The 16,572-nt window shown below is 36.6% G+C and overlaps 2 protein-coding genes across 6 annotated transcripts in view; one reads left to right on the top strand and one right to left on the bottom strand.

The window, feature by feature from the left end:
• Nucleotides 1-2,878: 2,878 nt before the first annotated feature.
• On the top strand, nt 2,879-4,910 carry LOC131428163 (tubulin gamma-1 chain). The gene is made up of 3 exons (XM_058591871.1): nt 2,879-3,079; nt 3,147-3,349; nt 3,403-4,910. The coding sequence occupies exons 1-3, from the start codon at nt 3,031-3,033 to the stop codon at nt 4,513-4,515; spliced, it is 1,365 nt and encodes a 454-aa protein (XP_058447854.1). The 5' UTR covers nt 2,879-3,030; the 3' UTR covers nt 4,516-4,910.
• Nucleotides 4,911-9,945: 5,035 nt separating this feature from the next.
• The window catches only part of LOC131428160 (GYF domain-containing protein gyf-1), a 67,626-nt gene continuing 60,999 nt past the window's right edge, over nt 9,946-16,572 (bottom strand). For all 5 annotated transcript variants that reach the window (XM_058591868.1, XM_058591867.1, XM_058591870.1 and 2 more), the window contains one exon: nt 9,946-13,372. In XM_058591868.1, coding sequence (XP_058447851.1) covers nt 13,283-13,372 — 90 coding nt within the window. In that variant the 3' untranslated portion in view covers nt 9,946-13,282. The remainder of the gene's footprint in view (nt 13,373-16,572) is intronic.

Genomic DNA, 16,572 nt, shown 5'->3' with positions numbered 1-16,572 from the left:
TGAGAATACACACAAAGAAATAATATTGTGCTTTTAAAAACGAACAATTTTGCTTTTAACCCTTTTCACGATCATAAGATGTGCTGGACGAAATATGTCAGTATAGGACAATATTTTAGCTGTTGGGAGCGTAAATTAAGAGAATATTACCAGAAAAACATAGCAGTTTGCATAAGTTTCCTATAATTTCATGGGAAATATTTTTCCCTATGATTTTTACAAAAATATAGAAGAAGAGTTCGGTTTATTATATCGTAATTTATTTATTGCTTTAATTGCTTTAATTATCAGAAATATAAAAAAGTTTCTACGAAACGATTACATGTACCCTAAGGTCTTTTTTTATGTGGTCTTTTTTTATGCGACTTTTTTTATGCGAATTTTCAGAGTTATGCTGCTTTTTTATGTGAAGTTTCAGAGTTATGCGGTTTTTTTATGCGAATTTTCAGAGTAATGCGGTTTCCTTTCTGCGGTTTTTTTATGCGAAGTTTCAGAGTTATGCGGTTTTTTATGCGAAGCTTCAGAGTGATGCGGTTTGTTTATGCGGTACGTAAACTCGCATAAAAAAGACTTCAGTGTACTTGTGGACTTGGCACATAACACATTTATTATGTGTTCTATTTTCGATACGTCATTTTGCACAAACTTTTTAGTGCAATAAAGATTGATAGTCCTTTTTACTTATTCGTTCAGAAACACATTTGTCGCCTTGGAAATAAGTTTTCTTTAACATTCAGTAAAAAAACATCGATTTAATAGTAATTGAAGAATCTGTAACGATTTTTATAGAAGGGAAACATATTTCACTTGAGCGTTAAGGGGTTAAAGGTCTCGAATATCATTAATTTAAGCAGAAATTTTTTTAAAATGAGTGGGAAAATTTGCAGTTGAAAGTTTTTCTGATTTCAGAACAATTGTAAAAGTAAAAACTTTCGAAATAACAATGATAGAATTTTTGAACAAGCAAGCAACACTGACTCGGTGCAGTGTATATTTACACAAAAGTGATTAAATTCCTTCAAACGTTCATTTTTCTTTGCTATGTCTTTTTGACAGCTGAGACCGCTTACGGTCCATCTCGCTTTCAAACGTTCATTTCGAATTACTAATTGTTTTGATGCCAAACGATAAAGCTATGAAATCAGAAAATAATTAAGTTCATTAATGCACTAAAAACTCATCAATGCTCATCAAATTCACAAGGCAAAAGACTTCATAAGTATTATTATGCCTACAACATTCGAGCACCAGTTATTTGCCTCTAGAATACAATTGTGATTAAGCATTGACAAAACAATTTACGTTAGCATCATGTGCATCACAATGCTGCACATTTGAACTATCTACTAAAAAAGAAGTATTTAACACATGTAGTTCGATTCAATAACGAAACACATCACATCCAAAGGAGAAACACATCTAGGCTAAATGAAAAACAAACTAAACTTGTACTTCTTTTAGTGAGAAAACTATTTCGAAGTACCATTGAATTCCAATAATTTTACATACTTCAATATACGAAGCCAGAACGTAATAATAAGATTCGTGTTTCGAATGTTAAATACATTCTTTTTCAGTGAAACTGTTCAGAAGTCTGTTAAGCATCACTGAAGACGGATGTAATTAACATCTGAAATACGTATCTGTATTATTATGTCTGTTAAACTTCGTATATTGACGTATATAAATTAATGGAATTCAATGGTATTTCGAATTAGTTCTTTCATTTTACATTCCATTAACAGTTCGAGTTACAATTACTGACTTTTAATGAATTTGCACACTAAATCTTTAAAAAATCTCTTGGTTTTCGGTTGGAATGAAAGAGCTTTTTTCAATTCAGCAGTTAGGGTGGAAACTGGGTTAGGTTAGATATCAAGCGAAAACGACAATAATTTCGTGAGAAAAGTACATACACAGCAAAAACCACCCTAACCCGCCACCATTTTTAATTCATCGTCGTAAATCGACCGCGCCTGTTTTTTTAAACTGGCTACCCGAATAAAAAATATTGTATAGAAAATAATACGATTTTTGGTTACAAAACCTTCCACACGACTTTGACCATTGAAAAATATTTTATTATATTGTTATACACTATTCAATTAATTGTGAACATGCTTTTTACAAAAGAATGTATAGGTTGTTAAGTATCGTAACAATTCGAATCATAAAATTTTCTCATACATGTTTTCTTGGAAAACAATCAAATGTACAGTTTGCATACTGTTCGAAACACCACGTGTACAATAAATTCAATTGTAAATATTAGAAACAATATATTGAATCGTTGGAAATAAAGAAAACCTTTTCAAATCAATGGTTTATTTTTTACAGGTATACCCGAATAAAAAATATTATAGAAAAACAATACGATTTGCTGTTACAAAACCTTTCACAATTTTGCTTTGATCATTGAAAAATATTTCAATGTATTGTTGTACACTATTCAATTAATTGTGAACATGCTTTTTACAATAGAATGTATAGGTTGTTAAGTATCGTAACAATTCAAATCATAAAATTTTCTCATACATGTTTTCTTGGAAAACAATCAAATGTACAGTTTGCATATTGTCTGAAACATCACGTGTACAATAAATTCAATTGTAGAATCGTAGAAGCAATATATTGAATCGTTGGAAATTTAAAAAAATCTTGTCGAGATACAATAACATGTATTGTAACCCATATATCTAAATGTGAATCAATTGTTTATGCAGTAAAATCAATGGTTTATTTTTTTACGGGTAGACACTCGAATTTTTTTTTAATGAAGATTCTTCCCAAACATTTTTATTTTCCGTGTGCGTTACGAGTAATACGTTACGTTAAAAGGCCTAGTATCAGCAAAGATCCCTACAGTTGATTGTCAAATTTATGTATAACAGCAAAAATTTAAAACGGATTAGAATTTTGGAGCGCGGAGCCGGAATAAATCTTATGTTACTATTTTTATCGCGTTTTGTTGAATAGAGAGATATTTTTCAATAACTGTTCGTGATCACTTGTAGTCAATTTTAGCGAAAAATGCCTAGTGAAATTATTACTTTACAATTAGGTCAATGTGGCAATCAAAGTAAGTAAAATATAATTCACTATTTTGAAAAATGCGATTTAGTTTACACGGTCTCGCAACATTTTAGTTGGTTTTGAATTTTGGAAGCGTCTTTGTTTGGAACATGGAATATCGCCCTCGGGTGTATTACAGGATTTTGCTACAGATGGTATTGATCGAAAGGATGTGTTTTTTTATCAGGCCGATGATGACCATTACATTCCCCGCGCTGTTCTCCTGGATCTAGAACCCCGAGTCATTCATACCATCATGACATCGCCGTATGCAAAGGTATTTCATGAGTTTCCTCATAATATTCAATTATTCGTATGATTTCATTCTAGCTTTACAATCCAGAAAATGTATATCTTTCAAAAGATGGAGGAGGAGCCGGTAATAATTGGGCTTCCGGATTCAGCCAAGGAGAGAAGCTGCACGAAGAAGTTTTCGATATAATAGACCGAGAAGCCGATGGTAGTGATAGTTTGGAAGGATTCGTTTTGTGTCATTCTATTGCAGGAGGAACCGGATCTGGAATGGGATCATATATTATGGAACGTCTTTCGGATCACTTCCCAAAGAAACTTGTGCAGACATACAGTGTGTTTCCAAATCAAGACGAAATCAGTGATGTTGTAGTGCAACCATACAACAGTCTTTTGACACTGAAGAGACTCACGAGCTGTGCTGATTGCGTGGTAGTTTTGGACAATACGGCACTAAACAGAATTGCGGCTGATAGGTTACATTTGGAAAATCCTAGCTTTACTCAGATCAATACGCTTGTTTCAACAATTATGTCAGTTAGTACTACCACGCTTCGATATCCTTCGTATATGAATAACAATCTAATTGAACTGATTGCCCCACTGATCCCGACTTCTCAGTTGCATTTTCTTATGACCGGTTATACTCCTCTTACCACCGACACGGATACGGTCAGTGTTCAGAAAACCACCGTTTTAGATGTTATGCGTCGTTTGTTGCAGCCCAAAAACATGATGGTTTCCACCGGACCGGATAAGACAAACCACCACCGTTACATCTCTATTTTGAATATAATTCAGGGTGAAGTAAATCCTACCCAGGTACACAAATCTATCCAGCGAATTCGTGAACGAAAATTGGCCCAGTTCATAAATTGGGGTCCAGCTAGTATCCAAGTGGCTCTTTCACGTAGTAGTCCTTATGTGCAGAGCACCCATCGAGTATCCGGTCTAATGCTTGCTAATCACACCAGCATCTGTTCGTTGTTTGAGCGAGCACTGAATCAATACGATAAACTTTGCAAGCGAGGCGCTTTCTTAGATCAGTTTAAACGCGAGGATAAGTTCAAAGATGATCTGAGCGAATTCGATGAGAGCCGCGATGTAGTGGACGCACTGGTGCAGGAATATGAAGCTGCCACCCAGGCCAACTATCTCAACTGGCATGCGAAGAAAGCAACGGGAGAGTGAAACTGGCCTGTGGCTAGTGGGAAAAATTGAGATTAGTTTTTATTCCAAACACGTTGAAATGTTGCTTCCTCGAATGGAAGACTAACGGTTTTCCATGTGCCAGTGAATTTGTTATGAAAATCGAATGTTTTCTGGGAAACGATGAGTTTACTGTTTGCATCACGCTTATGTAAATAAATAAAGTGTCTAAGCAACAGTTTGCCACCCAGCTGGTAAGGCAGGTTGCACTTTTGTTTAAACTAATTGCTTTAGAAAAGAGTTTCCCAATGGCCTGATGTGTATTCTACTAGTGTTAATAGTTAGGTAAATCACTGAAGCATTTACATTGACCTTCCCAGTGTACGTTGACCGATTGAAGAATACTCAAATTTAAGTTTCTAAAAATCGCTAATATGAATAGCATTGAATAAAAAACTTTTCAATACGACGTAGTGGATTATCACTGACCTTCTGGGATATACATACGAGAGGGAGAAAATGCACTGCAAGCGGTACATCATTACAACACAACATGGTTTCATGCCAAACCAATGCACAATCTTTGGTCTACGGGGCTGCGTATCTAAAATGCCACTGATGAGCTATTGAGGTAGTATATTCTAATTATGTTAATTTTTCTCTGTAGGAATAGACGAGCATTCTGTGAATACCAACTGTTACAAACAGCAAATGATGAAATTGAATCATCAGCATTGCTCGAAATTCGTTCAGAATGCCTCACCAGACATAAGAAAGTCTAAGAAAACCCAGCGTCAACTGGGTGCAATCGCCTTCTGCGTTAGTAGCAGAATGAGAGGGTGCGAATTGGTTTGTATGTAACAACTCATTTGAAATGCGAAAATTATTAAAAAAAATTCAAATAGGTCAAGTATTTTGACTAGACGTCCTATTACTGAAGCGTATTTAAACCTTGAGGTTTTAAATTGGTTTTAATTTATTCGGATTTTGTAAACTTGTTTTTATTGCAGACATAATTAATTCTTCGTATATAACAAAATACGTCTTATGAATGGTAGTAACTGTAGGTTTGGATAAGATTGATAAGAAATAGGAAATCTATTTATTTATTTATTTCCAATCCATCAACACACACACACACACAATTCGGTCCAAATGATAATTCCAAATAATATTCAGAAATTTTGTACGTATTCTGCTTCGTGGCATATTGAAATTAAAAAAAAAACAACAGACTCTTTCGCGTCGTGGGTGGTACGTCGTATACTGCCGTTCTATACATAACAGATCGGCTGAAAAGTTCGTATCGTTTCTATGAGAGGGCGCCACTAGAATTAAATCCATACCATTTTCAGTTAGTACCAACCTTCAAAAGATACGTGTATAAATTTGACAGCTGTCTGATTATAAGTTTGTGAGATATTGCATTTTGAGTGAAGCTACTTTTGTTATTGTGAGAAAAAAAGGAATTTCGTGTGTTGATGAAACACTACTTTTTGATGAAAAAAGTGCCGCCGATACCAAAAAATGGCTTGATGAGTGTTATCCAGACTCTGCACCGGGCGAAGCAACAATTCGTAAGTGGTTTGCAAAATTTCGTACTGGTCATATGAGCACCGAAGACGATGAACGCAGTGGACGTCCAAAAGAGGCTGTTACCGATGAAAACGTGAAAAAAATCCACAAAATGATTTTCAATGACCGTAAAGGGAAGTTGATCGAGATAGCTGACACCCTAAAGATATCAAAGGAACGTGTTGGACATATTATTCACGAATATTTGGATATGAGAAAGCTTTGTGCAAAATGGGTGCCGCGTGAGCTCACAATCGATCAAAAACAACAACGAATTGATGATTCTGAGCAGTGTTTGGAGCTGTTATATCGAAATAAAACCGATTTTTTCGTCGATATATAACAATGGACGAAACATGGCTCCATCGCTTCACTCCGGAGTCCAATCGACAGTCAGCTGAGTGGACTGCACGCGATGAACCGAACCCAAAGCGTGGAAAGACTCAACAATCGGCCGGTAAGGTTATGGCGTCTGTATTTTGGGATTCGCATGGTATAATTTTCATCGACTACCTTGAAAAGGGAAAAACCATCAACAGTGACTATTATATAGCGTTATTAGAGCGTTTAAAGGACGAAATTTCAAAAAACGGCCTTATTTGAAGAAGAAAAAAGTTTTGTTCCATCAAGACAATGCACCGTGTCACAAGTCGATGAAAACCATGCTGAAATTGAACGAATTGAGCTTCGAATTGCTCCCTCATCCACCGTATTCTCCAGATTTGGCCCCCAGTGACTTTTTCCTGTTCTCAGACCTCAAGAGAATGCTCGCTGGTAAAAAATTTAGAAGCAATGAAGAGGTAATCGCTGAAACTGAGGCCTATTTTGAGGCAAAGGACAAATCGTACTACAAAAATGGTATCGAAAAGTTGGAAGATAGCTTTAATCGCTGTATCGCCTCTGATGGCAATTATGTTGAATAATAAAAACGAATTTTGGCAAAAAATGTGTGTTTCTATTAAACGATACGAACTTTTCAGCCGAACTGTTAATTGTCTCATATCCTGTGGAATTTCCTACATAAAGGGTCCTACAATTTGACTTAGAACGGCAGTATAGGAAGTCAAGAAAAGTACTGTTGCGGAGAGCTCTGGGTTACAATCTTCGTTGAGCAAAACGGGACAGTCGATCTTACCGTTGAAGGTATCCGATATCATCAAAGAGTGTGATAATTATTATTATCAATATCATTTATTTTACCCCGGCTTTAACCTTTTGGTCATTCACCGAAAGCAAAGCCTTGGTATTACATTCCTGTGGTGGAATTTGACCTTCTGTTTCAACAGACTTCGCAGCCGATTCAGGGTGTACAGAACCATTGCATGGCTAGTGCTACGATTCTACTGACACTACGAATCCTTCCAGGTCGGGGCTCGAACATACGACAACTTGTTTGTAAGACCAGCGCCCTATGCATTGAACCGCCAACCCGGGGCACCGTTCACCGAGGAGTGTGATAATTTCAGTCGTGCCGAGACCGATTAACAACCCGCGACTTTCATAACTCGGTAGTTGACGAGGATCGTCCCACAGCATCCGACAAAGAGCGAAGCGAACAAATCTGCGTTGTATTGCCTCGATTCTTTGAGCACCGTTCCAAACTGCTGAGCAATATTTGAGAGTTAAACGAACAAGCGAACAGTAAAGGAATTTTAGACAGTGTAAGTCTGTAAAGTGTTTAGTCATCCTCACTAAGAATCCAAAGTTACGGGAAGCTTTAGCTACAATGCAGCCGATATGTTGCTTGAAGATCCTTAACGCTAGTTGACCATCCAATCCAGGGTCCATACAGAAAGCATTCGACATGGAATGGAACTTTTGTCCTCGTGTACGTAGTGACCGAGCACTTGTCGGGATTTGCTATCATACGGTTAGCTTTGCACCACTCTGCGAAAATCAACAATTACCGCTGAAGAAAAGCTGCGTCTTCTAAGTTGTCAATGATGTGGTAGATCCTGACATAATCAGCAAACGATAAGCGAGGATTTTCCAGTCAATTTTGCATCATTGAAGTACAATAAAAATATTAAAGGTTTGAGATGTCTGCCCAGTGGTATTCCGGATAGTTCCTCGCTTCGGAAGTGTGATCGTGAATTTTAATTGCTAAACGAGGTATGACTGTAGCCAACGAATAATGTTCGAACTAAATCCAAGTCTGCCCAATTTAGCAACCGCGATGACGTGGTTGATTATATCGAAAGCGGAGGAAAGATCTGGATAGATAACGTCCGTTTGTAAACCGTTAGGCATCAGTCACATATGACAAAAACGATAGTCAATTTGTGGTTTTAGAGTGGTTATACATGAAATCATGCTGGTAATGGTAATGCACTAGTGAAAGCACTGCACTGGGTCGTTACCAAGATCTGGGAGGACGAGATTTTACTGGAGGAATGGATGGAATGTGTCTACAAAAAGGGCGATAAGCTGGATTGCTGCCATTACCGCGCGATAACTCTGCTGAACGCCGCCTACAAGGTACTCTCCCAAATCTTATGCCGTCGACTTTCGCCGATTGCAAACGAATTCGTGGGACAATATCAGGCAGGATTTATGGGCGAACGTGCTACCACGGACCAAGTGTTCGCCATCCGCCAGGTGTTGCAAAAGTGCCGCGAATACAATGTGCCCACACATCACTTATTCATCGATTTCAAATCAGCCTACGACACAATCGATCGAGAACAGCTATGGAAAATCATGCACGACTACGGATTCCCGGACAAACTAATATCATTTGTCAAGGCTACGATGGATCGAGTGATGTGCGTTGTTCGAGTATCGGGGATAAACTCGAGTCCCTTCGAAACTCGCAGAGGGCTACGGAAAGGTGATGGCCTTTCGTATCTGCTATTCAACATTGCTTTGGAGCGTGTGATAAGAAGAGCGAGGATAGACACGAGTGGCACGATTTTCAGAAAGTCCGTCCAGCTACTTGGTTTCGCTGAAGATATTGACATTATAGTACGGAACATTGAGAAGATGGAATACACGCACATCGGACTAAAAGCTGAGGTCAAGTGGATCGGATTAGATATCAATGTGTTAAAGACAAATTACATAAAAGGCAGGGGCTCGAGAGAAGATAATATCAGTCACTCATTACGAGTTCTGATTGGCGGTGATGAAATCGAAATTGGGCTCACTGGTGACTGCCGATAATGACACCAGTAGGGAAATTCAGAGACGCATCTTGTCAGGGAATCGGACTTACTTTGGACTGCGCAGGACGCTTCGATCGAGCAAAATTCGCCGTCATACAAAGTTAACTATCTACAAAACGCTGATTAGACCGGTTATCCTCTACGGGCACGAGTCCTGGACAATGCTTGCGGAGGATCAACGCGCACTAGGTGTTTTTGAACGGAAGGTGTTGCGAACCATCTTCGGCGGAGTTCGGATGGAAGACGGTACACAGAGAAGGCGAATGAATTATGAACTGCACCAGTTGCTGGGAGGATCAACCCTCGTCCAAACGGCCAAGGTCGGGCGGTTATGGTGGGTCAGGCATGTTGTTAGAATGTCGGAGAATAACCCGGTTAAAATGATTATCGATAATGATCCGACCGGTATAAGAAGAAGAGGCGCGCAGCGGGCAAGATGGATCGATCAAATTGAGGACGACGTGCGGACCCTTCGCAGCTACCGAGGCTGGCGGCGAACAGCCATGAACCGAGTTGAATGGAGACGTGGTCTACGACTGAAAGAGTAAGAGTGAAGTACATATCGTCCTGTAAAAAATTCAGTGAGTGCACATTTTTCTGAGCTCGACGAACAGATTCGAACGGTACATGACATTCGTCTGTCTTTACCTCGGTTCAAAAATCGGGTTTTCGCGATTTCTACCCCAAAGTATGAGAGCAGATGCCAGACAGTTAAATAACAACACGTTACAAGTTAGATTTTGTCTTTATTTGAAATCAATTGTCGGTTTGATATTCCATTTGTTATTGATTTTTCTTTTATTTCATTTTCTGATGTTATTTACCTTCATTGGTATAGTAGATCTTGTAGCTGTTTTCATATTTTTAATTTTGGTTGTAAACCTTTATCGTTCCACTATAAGCAGCGATTTCTTTTTGATCTTGTTTCGCTTGATTGTTTTTTTTGTTTTAATATGAATGAAACCCATCACAGAAGCTTGCTTGTGCTATATAATAGTAATATGATAATCATGATAGTTGTATATGCGTTCAATAGATAGGGTTCGATACACTTTTTTTTCAAAGAAATTTGCCATTTTCCTATCAAGTGGATATATATTTGCTTGCGTTGCCGAGTGACCATAAAAAGGGCTGCCACTGATTAGCTTTTTTACAACATTTTGTTGATTATTCTTTCTTTTTTGTTCTTCAGCATGTTTGAAACAGAAGAAAAGCATTACCAAAATAATTTCTTTTAAGCACATCATCTAATATTTGTGTTCTACCGTCTGTAAACCAGTCTGTTTTCCTTTATCTTATACAAATATTTCACGTTCATTCGCACATCAATTCTTACACTGTATTTGAGCTATTTCAAGACATTATCTGTCATTTAAGGGTTTTCCAAGCACAATGCATTACGTTTCATTCATATGTTTAAACCTTTCAGTTGGAATTTGAACGTAGTGATTCCAAATAAAGATTATTATTGTCCTTTTCTGGACAGACGTGATTTAAAAACAGAACTCTTTTTTTCTTGAACTCGTTTTTATCATTATTGGTTTTATTTTAAAAAAATCCGGCGAAGCAAAATTTGCTCAAGCGTTAAAAAAACGTTAAATGGAAAATAATATATTGGACCAATTCATTAGGACGCGGGTAACGTTTCAGAAGGCAGCAATTTACTTAAAAATTTAGCACGTTCATTTCCTAGTTTTTTTTATCTGCTGTTTAACTCTAGTTTGCTGATTTTATGGTGCTTTTTGCATTTTACGTTCCAATTCCATTATTATCAGTTCCACACAGTACTGCTAATCATACCTGGCATCATTTCAATTCTTTTGGAAAGCACAAATTATAGCTTACACGTATTATATATGTATAAAACAAAATTGTTATTTTTTCACGCAACCCAAGAGGAGGTTCAGTAACTATTTCAAATTTAAATGCGTGTACTTTTCTTAACATGTAATTACAGTTATGCTTTAATTAGTAGTACAGTTGAATGCAAAAAGGCGGCACAGAGGCGATAATATGAATGTAAGTATATATTTTGTTCTTTTTGTAAGTTTTTATATGACGATTTTTGTTAATACTTCGTAGTAATTCAATATTTGAAGGGGCTTAAAATTAAGAACTTCGTGAAGTAATATCTGTATCGAATTATGCTTTCCTTAAGCCTTTGTCTTCTACAAAATTGACTCACAATGTCTTTTCGCCTCGTTAGTTCAAATAATCAGGAAAAAGATGAGGAAAATTTCAACAACTATTGCATTGTTTTTGTGATTATGGTCAGTCATTAACAACATATGAAAGGCATAAGCATTTTTTGTATTTTTCAGATAAAAAAAAATTATGTCCTTTGATTTTTTCTTTCACAGACATTTATTCGAGATCATTTTAAAACGTGGCTTCAGTTGAACTCCATGGACACCAGCATCAGCATCAGGGTTACAAAAAAAAAAAATAAGAAAATTATACAACAGAAATATGGAAACAATTGATCTCGAGTACAAAGTTGTTCAAAAATAGGTGTTTTGACAATGATGTTCTGGAGCAAGGATTACATTTCTTTACCCAAATCTTATCTTGGTCTAGTTTTATTCTAATACTTTTCATTGGTGTCTCCTAGTATGGTCTGATGAAAGCGGTAATGCGAGCGGAAATTGCTGGACATTTTTCGAACATTTTCGGAGCGTTGTAGTTGTTTGGCGATACTGATTATTGAACTCCAATCAATTTCAGAAGCTTGGAATGTGTAAGAGCTAGTTTTGTGATGGTTAGCTCTAGCAAACTAACCATCCATGAAATTTCAATTTCTGTTGGATTTTTTCTTGTGACACGGTTGTGACGGTCATTGCAGTAGCTTTGATTTTGTTTTTTGCTCTCATACAACAAAATTCAAATTATTTACCTCTCCAATCACCCTCATCATACTCAGTTTTCGAGCTTTCTATTGCGTTGCACGGGCCATCTCATTCGTAACTAACATCAATCGACCGGTAAGCATAATCGAATATGAACCAAAACATTTGGTTGCAGTTTAATCCTAGCACTACTGTTCTCCTCACTAATAAATATGTTCCTGTCATTTGGATCGAAATTGTCTTTTCTGCGTTGTTATGGCTGAGCAGTTTCAAAGTACAGTTGTTTATATTTGGACTGTTTCAGACTACTGTTTCGAATATTGTGCATTTTGTGAAGGGTTTATATTGCGAATCAAAATGAAAATTTATCTCGAATAATTGCTGTCAATTTATAAACGCTATGGTATTCGGTTTGATCGTTTCTATTATCGACAGGCAACAAAAAACGATAAACTGGAATAAAAAAAGAACATCTGTGTTTATTGAATTATCATACTAACAATTGGTTAACAGCGATCGGTTATATTTGAACGAGAGATTTGTTTGTTTATGTGGTACTAGAGCAATATACAAAATTTCCAGGGTACACGGAGATTACAATAATTTTACGAATACCGTTTCGAATTTTTTCTTCATAATCGTTTTAATACAACGCATGTTTTATCTGGCAGCAAAAAAAAAGTTAATTGTTATATATAATTATTGTGTCATGTTCTGTGATAGTAGATAGCTTAAGAAAACGACCTTTTGTTGTAACCGTCATTGTGTTAAGTGTGCTTGTTTCAATAACGGGAGTTTGCTTGGTTTTTTTTCTCAACTTTTCCAAAGATAGGCGTATATAGTATATATTTCATTTCATTTAGTAATATAGTATCCTCTTTTTAAGAAGTGTTGTGTTTGTTTCGTTTCTCTATCTATTTTGTGTTGTGGTGGTTAGAGCATTAAACAGTTGTATTTTGATGTTACGCTAGCGTGTGTTTATCGTTTCACGTGCAGTTTTGCGAAAGATATCGCGCATTTGTTTTGTTTTTTTTTTTTAATTTTTTATATACCTGAATGGCCTTTCATACTACTTCTACTATTCGTATTTGGGATCGTTTGTTTTCTCTTGTGTACCAATCATTGCTTGCTGAAAAGGAGGATGTGAAGGAGCTATGTTTGAATAGAATGTTAAAGAGTGAGGGAGTAAAAGGAGGAAGCTCGTAAAATAGCACTAGGGTAACTCTAACCGGAGGACGCGGTGACGCTGTTTTCATCACCCTTTTGAGTTGATAATGCAGCCTTGTTCTGGCGCACAATTTCCGCGCGTCGCTCCTGAAAATTAAATGTAATTGTAAATTAGTATGATTCATTGCGAAATATCTAAATGATACTCCTTTAGGAGTGGGCTTTACAGAGAAAGTGATTGTCGATTTACACCAATCAAAGAAGAAAGCGCATCACGTATCAGAAAAATAACGGTAAATGTTCTGCATCAATATCGCAATTGAATACAGTCATTGAAAGTTGAACAAACATTTAAAGAAGTTGAAAAAACCAGAACAATCCGGTTCGATGTGAGCATTTATTCGAATTTAATTGATCAGTTCAAATCTCCATTCCAATTCAAAGAAAAAACCAGAAAACAGTTAAAAGGTAACGAATTCAGTAGTCATCTCAGCTCCAGTAGTCATCTCATATACGAAAACCATTAGTTAGAGTGAGATTTGCTTTCTCTGTTCGATATATTGACCTTAATGCCCCGTTTACACTTCTGCTGGTTGCCAGCATGCTGGTGTCAGTGTACTGCCTTCTTAGGAAAAAAACGTTCAACGGTGGTCCTTCGTTGGTCTAATACTTTGGATCATTGGACTACAGTTGAACGTTTTTTCCTAAGAGGGCAGTACACTGACACCAGCATGCTGGCAGCCAGCAGAAGTGTAAACGGGGCATAAGGGCAAGCGGAAAATAGTTGCATTCGCTTCGAGTTTTCGCGTCGCTATAACAACAGTATTGAACAATTTCATTTTTTCAGTGATATTGGTGAAGCGAAGATATTGTATCCGATTTTATCTAAATGCGTTGATAAAAAGTCAAGTAATCGACGAAATAATACGGCGACTCTACTAACGAGATGACTGTTGGTACAGTAGACCTAGATTCTCAAAGCTACTGTGTGCTTCCACAAAGCTACTCCGGAAAACTGGTTTGTCATTGAGTTATCTTGGGAATGAGTATGAAATGATTCGAATTTTGTATCTGAATTCAGTCTCAGAACTTAGTTACAGAATACAGGTTTAAAAGTTAAAAGTAAGACTCTGGAACTGAATTCTAATCCTAGATTCTGGGACTACATTTTGGAAACTGGTTTCTTGACTAAATTTTAGTACTGAATTCAGTGGCTTAAGTTCGAAAATTGTGTCCAGAATTCTGATTCAGGAATTCAACTTCAGAATTCTGAAGTAAACCAAGATATGATCCAGATCCGAATCTGAATTCTAATGATTATTTTTACAAAAAATATGCAAACTTTTACCGAACGAATCATTTATACGTAAGTTTTAATTACAGAATTCTGTACATAATTATACAATTTATACGTTAAACCTGAATACCGCTTGAAACGAAAATAAAAAAAAACCTTAATTCACCTAGTGAAGCGATTATGCCTTTCTTTTGCCATGTAAATAGGCTCATCAAAACATTTGTGAGATTCTATCCTCGGTCATTAGTACTGTGAGCTTATCAAATAACCTAATAGTAAGTTTCAAACGAGTCTAATCCTTTTGAAAATGGCTCTTTCATTTCGTAGATATTTTGTTGCAATGTAAAGCATCAGGACTTGTCGGTTACGTCATTTATATCATTATATCTTCAGAACCGGAAAAGACAGAGGTTTGAGCTTGATCAATGACTCAATAGTCATCTCTGAGAAAAATAAGTGGTAAAAAACAACGTGTTTTGTCGGTTACGTCACTTCCTTATAGTTTCCTTATATTACATTTTGGTGGGGAACGGGTTCCAATCAGCTTTTTACAGCCCTGTCCAAAATGTATTGCCCTCCCCGTTAATTTGAATCAGGCCGAATTAGCGCATGCGCGCCATATAAACGCCTCTTTCAATATGAGAAAATTATATTATTACCCAACAGTTTCTATTATTTATTCATGTTGGTTTTCTTACCTTTGGTCATAGTTTATATTCTGTTTTACCTTAATTCCAGTGTTCTATTCAATTGTGTTTCGTAAGTGTCTTTTGTTGTCCTTCTATTTTATTTCCATTCCGTACTTTTGCTGATGCTATATTATTCCCTGAAATGTAAAAGTTAGTTGTATGCAATGGTCTTTTTATTCTTACCGATGTTCCATTTTGTATCTAAGATTTCCTAACAGTGTTAATTAAATTATATTCCAATTTTTCAGCTCCACATTTATCACATTTGTTCCTGCTTTTCTTGAGTATCTTATTCTTTATTCCGAATTTCTTGGTTATGCTCAGTCATCCATTTCCGAAAAAAGAAGAGAGACAAAAAAGGATTAGTGTTTTTTTAATGACATCTTTGTACGGCCGGTCATGATGGTTTGACGGGAAAAAAAACTGAGAACATGCATTTTTATTTAAATTATATTGACCCTTGGGTCCCATAAGTATTGCTACAACATGTTCACATTTAGTTGTCTTCAGTTGATCCTTGACAGTGGCAAGGCACAAATCTCCAAATATCAAGGGGAACGTGCCATTTGAGCCAATTTGTTCTGATTCCTGATTCCTGACCCACAATCGAAATGCATCACTACCAATTTGGTACAACGCACTCAAAGGCACGGTAAAATGTATATTGTATATACACACAAAAACACATACATACACACACAGTCACACACATACACACATGCATACATACCCACATGTATTCCACACGCAAGCATTACAACATTGAGTTACTATTTCTACTCTGATAGATCCTAACTAAAACTAGTGTGCCAATAGTCATCTCATTAGTAGAGTCACCATGTTATTTTAGCGATCACTCGACTTTTAATAATTGATTTGTGATAAATACAAAGTCTTTGCATCGTCTCTAAGAAGCAATAACGCATAGCAGTAGTTCGGAAGTGGTTCAATACTGCTGTTTTAACGAAGCAAAATGCTCCAAATTTCATGTTACTTCTGAAATTAATCTATCAAACAGAGATAACAGAGCTCAATATAACTAATGGTTCTCGTATATGAAATGACTAATGGATTTGAGATGAATGGAGGTACCGTTACCCAATTTCTATCTCTTCTAATGATCGATCGTTAGTCCTGAGCTGAAACGGTGGCCTTTATTACCATTCTTGCATGCACTTACTCTTACATTTCACTCACACATCATCTCACCCATCAGGTCCCAAACGATACATCCTCACAATACAAACTGGATGAACATCGTTTGACAGCTATCAGTGGTTTGCCCATTGGTTAAGTCATTATTATTCCGTTCTATTTTACAATATTCTATCTCATACCACAGTAATCCATTGTAGACAAAC

The sequence above is a fragment of the Malaya genurostris genome, chromosome 2 (assembly GCF_030247185.1).
Source record: "Malaya genurostris strain Urasoe2022 chromosome 2, Malgen_1.1, whole genome shotgun sequence".
NCBI lineage: Eukaryota > Metazoa > Arthropoda > Insecta > Diptera > Culicidae > Malaya > Malaya genurostris.
Note: the sequence above shows the minus strand (reverse complement) of the source record. Positions and strands in the feature narration are given on the sequence as shown.